Source organism: Temnothorax longispinosus, unplaced genomic scaffold, assembly GCF_030848805.1.
Source record: "Temnothorax longispinosus isolate EJ_2023e unplaced genomic scaffold, Tlon_JGU_v1 HiC_scaffold_462, whole genome shotgun sequence".
NCBI classification, from domain to species: domain Eukaryota; kingdom Metazoa; phylum Arthropoda; class Insecta; order Hymenoptera; family Formicidae; genus Temnothorax; species Temnothorax longispinosus.
Window position 1 is genome coordinate 933 of NW_027270300.1, and position 7683 is coordinate 8615.

The 7683-nt window shown below is 26.3% G+C and overlaps 1 protein-coding gene across 1 annotated transcript; it reads right to left on the minus strand.

Moving 5' to 3' along the window:
• Nucleotides 1-1665: 1665 nt before the first annotated feature.
• LOC139824608 (uncharacterized) lies at nt 1666-7677 on the minus strand. Its single transcript, XM_071797146.1, has 8 exons — nt 7641-7677; nt 7206-7427; nt 4252-4308; nt 3049-3138; nt 2815-2904; nt 2578-2670; nt 2312-2480; nt 1666-2230 (listed from the first exon to the last, which is right to left on the minus strand). The coding sequence occupies exons 2-8, from the start codon at nt 7420-7422 to the stop codon at nt 2167-2169; spliced, it is 780 nt and encodes a 259-aa protein (XP_071653247.1). The 5' UTR covers nt 7423-7427; nt 7641-7677; the 3' UTR covers nt 1666-2166.
• Nucleotides 7678-7683: the final 6 nt, after the last annotated feature.

The window sequence follows — 7683 nt, forward strand, 5'->3', positions numbered from 1 at the left end:
TGCTTGCGACATTAGGAAGAATAGCGATAATCATTCTGTCGTGAGTAAGCACCGTCTCACTCACAAACATGATTTCAATTGGCAACAACCAAAAATTTTATACAAGGAAAGACAGTTCAAGAAGCGTGAAATCTCTGAGATGTTTTTTATTAAGAAATGTGACAGCGCAATCAATCTACAAAAAGACACCGAAAATTTACCAGCGAATTACAACCGAGTTATTGACGCAACTTAGGTTTGCCGGTTTGTTTTGTCCGTGAGCACAGTTAGTTATTCGCCTATTATGTGTCTCTCAGTACGACTTTGACTTTGGAGAGGTATGGATGTGCTCTCTGACATGACTTGCCTTTTTCTTTCCCTCTACAATCTGTCTTTTGACACGCACAACGTATGTATCTTTTACACTCATTTAATTTAACCTATTTAATTTACACGTATTTAATTCAATTCTTTTATTTTATTTCTATGTTATAGACTTGGTAACTTTTCATGTTTTTTATCTTTTTGACTACCTAATTTGACTACTTTTTGACTTTTTAACTTAACTTATTTTATTTACACTTATTTAATTCAATTCTTTTATCTTATTTTTACTTTATGGTATAGATTTTCACTTTATGTTATAGACTTGGTAACTTGTCATGATTTTTTCTTATTGACTACTGCGTTTTTGCGATTCTAGATTTGCGATTGCATGATATGGTTTGGGCACTAATGTCAGCGAATTAAAAAATGTTGTGTGCGTGGTTCTAAAGAAAATAAATATTGTATTGTAAATGTTCTCATTGAAAATGTTAAAATGAAAAAAATAAAAAGATATAAAAACAACAACAAAATAAAAAAGAAATCTTAGCGATTATTTACGAGACGACGCAATCGTCCAAAATATCATCATATACATAGTGTCATCATATACATAGTGTCTCAAAGCACTACCCAACGCTTGTCGAAAGGTAGAAGGAGTCGAGATTAACATAAAAATCGCCTACCATTTTGCGGCATTCGCAATAATTATCGAGTTTTTAAATGTTAAAATCGTACAAGTGAAAGCGCGCGAGGAGAAGCGCTCGAGCCGCCTAAGCTATATAGCTATATAGCACGGCCCATTGTATCAAGCATTGTCTTTCGATGCGCGGCAAAAAGAAAGAACGACGTTGGAAGCACGAAGCACAGGCTGCGATGTGTTTCTCTTTTCTTTTTCACGCATCGAGCAATTAATGCCGACACACTGGGACCGTGCTACAACTCAAGCAGTTCGAGCGCTTTGCTCCACGCACTGTCATTTGTACGTTTAATAATTCAATAATTATTGCGAATAACGCAAAATCGTGGAGGGCTTTTACGTTTATCTTGATCCCTTTTACCTTTCAACGAGCGTTGGGTACAGTTCATTGGAACATCGTGTATATTAGTTATTTATAAGACGGATTATACGTAATATATTATTACAGGTAACTTTTAAAGAAGTTTCAATTGCTCATCAAGTGCTGACGGAATATGGCGCCGAGAGAATGAGAGTAATTTGCGTTAATAAGAGTTACAGATTTTATTCAGTTTATTGTTAATTTTGTTACAAAATAAAACTCACATTTTTTGTAGACAATAATATAAAGAACTAAAGGAACCTTTTGAAGAAATAGAGTATTACAAAAAAATGTTTGTACATATTCATTTAACTGCATATGATTAAAACATAAACGTTTTACATACCTATTATGTCTAAAAGTATAATAATCCGTTGTACAATGAATATTTCTTTAATGTTAACCAAAACAGTAGTTTTCTTATTTAATATCTGATAACTAAATTTTTTCTTTTTTAAAAAATTTAATAGATATAGCTAATTAATAATAATAAACGTAATAGCTAATTTTGCATTTTATATCATAAAGTATAATTTTATTCTATGTATCACATTGCAATAATGTAAAGCAGAACATAACGTATGACAATATACTTTGTATCGAACAAAGAAACTAATATTTTTCTTTAAAAAAAATACAATTATGTTAAAGGTTTTTATGAAAAAAAGTAATTAAATCTTTCATTTTAACTCACAGTACAATTTTGAGGTACAATTAAACTTATTAACTAAATAAAACTAATATACTCATTTTTTGGCTCGTAATGTTTTAGTATGGATATGGTACGTGGGTATGAGATACGCTAAGCTTTGCAACAATTACAAAAAGGCCGTTTCTTTTGTCGTTTGGTTGGTAGAATGTTTGTGCTATTAGAATTAAAAAGTGTTAATTTAAAGTAGGAATTTTTTAATGTTTATTTAAAAATTGCTTGAATTGTGATTACATACCTAAGAGTAGATAATGGTGTTCGTTTTTGCTTCTGTATTGTTTGCTGTGAGTCTATTTTTTTAATAATAACTTTGCATTGTTGATATTCCTTTTTAGTTGAATTATTATGTCTCATAGTTTCTATACATGAATAGGTATTTTGGTTTACATTTTGAACAATAGTAATATCTAAAAAATGAAAAAGTAATAAATGTATTATTTTTTATTAAAAAAACTTTTGTTTTGTTTAACATAAATTTGAACTAAAAATATTTATATATATTACCTGCAGGGCACCCATTTGAATTATTGTCAAACATAGTATTAAGTGAATGCTCATTAACAGTTTGACTGGTATTTTGATCATCAGCATTTGAAACTAAAAAAACATAATTACTTAAGAAGCTGAAGAATTATTCTTAATATGTAGAATTTAATTAACTAAATCTTTGTTTAACATAAATTTAATTCGATCTTTATTTAACATAAATTTGAACCAAAAATATTTATATATATATATTACCTGCAGGTCCATTTAAATCATTGTCAAATATAGTATTAAGTGAATGCTCATTAACAGTTTGACTGGTATTTTGATCATCAGCATTTGAAACTAAAAAAACAGAATTACTTAAGAAGCTGAAGAATTATTCTTAATATGTAGAATTTAATTAACTAAATCTTTGTTTAACATAAATTTAATTCGATCTTTATTTAACATAAATTTGAACTAACAATATTTATATATATATATTACCTGCAGGTCCATTTAAATCATTGTCAAATATAGTATTAAGTGAATGCTCATTAACAATTCGATTACTATTTTGAATATCAGCATTTGAAACTAAAAAAAACAGAATTACTTATTCTATTACTTGACTATTACTTGAAGCTAAAAAATTATCCTTAACATGTATAAAAGTTAATTAATTAACTAAATTAAGTACAATCGTTTAAAAATCTCCTTCATTTAATAAATTTTCTGCATAAAATTCATAAGATTTTTCTTTGATCTCATAATAGTCTCTGCAAAATTTTATATAAAATTATATAAGAATTCTTTAAATATTTTTTTTTAATTAGGTATATAATATAACAGTAATATTTTACTTAAGTACATAATATAATAGAAATATAAATTGTAAACTATTTATATTTCTATTTATAACAGTTACTATTATGTTATCTACGTAATATTTATTTTTTTATTTAACACATAATTTATTTTGTATATATTATAAAAGATTATAATTAAAAGAAAATATAAAATATATCTATATAGAAATAAAATATCTATGTATATTTGAGATACTTTCTGGAGGGAGAGTAACATGTTTGTAATACTGTAACAATTTGATAATGATATTATAATTTTTCATAACGCTAACGCCAGGGTTAAAAAAAATTACTTTTGAACGAAAAATAAGACTAATGGCACATAGAAAAATAAAATTGGTAAACGAATTGGTTAATTACAGACGAGATCAAGATAATAACGTAAACAGTAACAAATAATTAATTTGCTTACTGCTTTTCTGTTATATTTATTATTAGTTACTGTTATGCTTATTTATGTGTCACTAACTGTACTCGTTACTCATTTTTGTATAAAATGTCAGTTAATGTTTACATATTTGAGAACAGAAATTTTACTTCAGTCAGGGATTGAAAGTAACATATTACTTGTATGTACATTACTGTTACTGTTATCGTTCCTTTTTATAATAAAGAGTTTTAATAGCATTATATTTTTTTGTTATTAGAAAATCTTTATTATAAAATGTAACAATAACAGTAACGATTAATATAGTACAAATAATGCATTAAGTACTTCTCACTTCTCGCTGATTCACTGTTTCAAAGTAATGTTTCCATTCTTAAATGTATAAACACGTTCATATTTTATGTAAAAATAAGCTAAGAAACTGATAAAAAAAATTAACTATTACAATTTTACCTGAACTGAGAGTTTCTTCTTTATATAAGTCATTAATTTCCATTTCATTATCATCATCTAAAAAATTTGACATTGTTAATATAAATTATTTTATAACAATGAGAGTGCAAGATAAAATGATTTTATATAAAAGTATAACTCGAAAACGTAAAAGCATTTTACTTTTTCTTATTTCTTATTACTTTTTTCATATAAGGTTTTATAAGAAACTAAATTTGAAAAACTAAAAAATATATAATATTACTGCTTTTTTGTACTTGAGTAATCTCTAATATTACATATATTATCATTAAAATCTGAATGTTTGTGCACGATCCCGTGTCGCGCGCGGAGAACCGCTGCGTGCGAATGAGTCGGGTGCTCGCTAGAGTGAGGTAACAATAGCAACACGACGACTACCGACATGATGTAAATATAATTTACATCATGACTACCGACTGCTATTGTTTCCTTACTCTAAAGAGCACGACTTGCCGACTTACTCGCATCCAGCGATTCTCTGCGCGTGACACGGGATCGTGCACAAATGTCCGGACTCTAATTATCATATACTATATATTAGAGTAAGAAAGTTCCCTGAATGAATTTTTCAAAAATTTATTTATTAAAGTTGTACAAATTTAAGTTACATTGCCTTCAAACTACTCTCCTGCTGCATTCACACACTTGTTCGTACAGTTGTTGAAAATATTCCTCGAAACCAATATTTGAAAGTGCCATCAGCTGTCTCGTCGCATTTTAAATGACCTCCTTAGAATTTGAGAAACGTTGTCCCTTCAATTTCATTTTTAGTCTCGAAAACAGGTAAAAATCGGCTGGCGCGAGGTCGGGTGAGTACGATTCAAAATGCAACGAGACAGCTGATGGCACTTTCAAATATTAGGTTCGAGGAATGTTTTCAACAACTGTCAAGAGTACTTTGAAGGCAATGTAGCTTAAATTTGTATAACTTCAATAAATAAATTTTTAAAAATTCATTCCGGGAACTTTTTTACTTTAGTAGTATATGTAATATTCAATATTATATACAAATCTTATATATGTATCTTATATATATCTTATATCTTATATATATATTATATATATATATATATATATATATATATATATATATATATATATTATATATATGTATATATCTGTGGTGATATGGCAAAAGTTGATATGCCAACTTTCTCCTAATATAAAAATTTTTATATCAATAAAGCCTGTTTTACAATCAGTCGTATGTTGCTGTCAGATATCGTATCGTAACTATAACCAATTACAATCAAAGCACTCTCATAAGGCTTGACTATGATTAGTTGCAACCTTACGATACGACTTCTGACTGATTATAGAATTGACTTAAGTCAACTTGACTTATTCATATAAAAATTTTTAAATTTGAAAAAGTTGACACATGAAATTTTGCCTGTATATCTTATATATGTATAAACAATCTTTAATTCTAAATTCGTATATAATATATTTATCTTAAAAAAATTTATGAATATTAAAAATAGAAAAGATATCTGTCTTATATTAAATTATCTTAAATACATTAAAAAGCAAAGTTTACTAAATACATTGTATTTTTATGCATTCTTCAGAGTAACTTCAATTATTTTACATTTTACTAAATCAGGTATATTTTTATATTTATTATATTTATATTATATTATTGTTTATTATAAATTACTGCGAAAACCAATCAGATGCTATAAATGCTTGGTAACTGGAAATAATTTAAATCTAAAAAATATGAAATTTTAATTAATTTATTAAAAGTAGTAATTAATTCATTTATATATTTTATTAAATAACAGAGCAGAGATATTTCGAGCTATATATGAGGTCATTTTCAATGTGTCGTTATAAATTTAAATCGCATTAATAACATAAAATAATTAAAATTAGGAAATCACGTGAAAAATAAAACAAATTATTGATATGATTATGAATATTTCCAGTCAATTTATTTAAAATTGGAGTTTTTTACCGATCCAATCATAGTAATATTGATTATTTCCAATTATTACAGTACTTAAAATAGTACTTAGACGCAGAATAATGATAATCACTCACTAGGAAATGTATCTGTCAATATATGTATATTGTACAATACAACGGCGTTATTAAATATCATTAATTTACACATGAAGTTAGCTGTATTTCGAGAATTTCCATAGTGCATGTAACACATCTTATGTAGAATTTTGAAGCGTAAATAGAAGAATAAAATATAAGAGTCAAGATTGAAATGTTGTCAAAATTGATGTTACATCAAAATATAATTAAAAAGGCAAAGAATGAATTAAAAATATAAAAAAAATTATTGTTCTTTTAATTATACTTTTTGAGGTAAACTAATTTTAATGACATTTCAATCTTGTGATTCTATATATATTTTATATATTTATATATTTTATATATAATATATTTAATATTTATATATTTTATATATTTATTATATATCTATATTATATTGACAATATTTTCTCAAATAATATTATTACTTTATATCACAGGTCTGAATAATTGATACTAACCAGTGCTTTCTCTATTAAATGAATGAAGGACCCCAGTTTTAAACAAATTGACTACGGGTATGCATAATCCTATATTTCCCCGATAATTCGTTTCTAATTATTTCTAATGTAATGACTTAATTGTAATTATTTTTTATTGTTATCGCGATTTAAATTTATAATCTACATTGAAGATGTTCTCATGTATAAAAACATGTTATTTATTATATGATAATTATATAAATTTAATTTTAGTATTGTTTAGCATCGGGACCTTACTCTGGCTTGCATGTTTTTTTTTATTTTTATTTTAAGTCTTTTTATTTTTATTATATAATTTTTCTGCTTAATATTTACAAAAAATTTAGTAAAATAGTAGTAGAAGGTGAATTAACAATAACAAAGCGCATGTAAGAAAATAAAAATTAATTTGTGAACATTTACCTGTTAACAATGCTATTTTATGTTGTTTATGTAAATTATCCTTTTCAAATAATCGTAGGAAATCCATTAATGAATAAATACCAGTAGATAAATAATTCTGTGCCCTCTGAATTTTTTGGTTTTTATATTTGGTAAATTGACTACGATCTTTTGTTATTTGTAAACCATTTACTAAACGATCATAATTAATTTCTTGATCCAGAATCATTTTAGACATGTTATCTGTAAAAATAGTTTTTGTTACAACAGAAATTATTCCAATGCATTTAATAACACACAAACAAATTGCTATCTCATCACTCATTTTGCAAACTTTTTACATATCTATATTCTCATTACTAATTGAACAAAAATCCTTAATTTTTTATTATGTAATAACTAGAGTTCGGACATTCGTGCACGATCCCGTGTTGCTCGCGGAAAACCACTACGTACAAGTAAGTCGTGTGCTCGCTAGAGTGAGGTAACAATAGCAGAG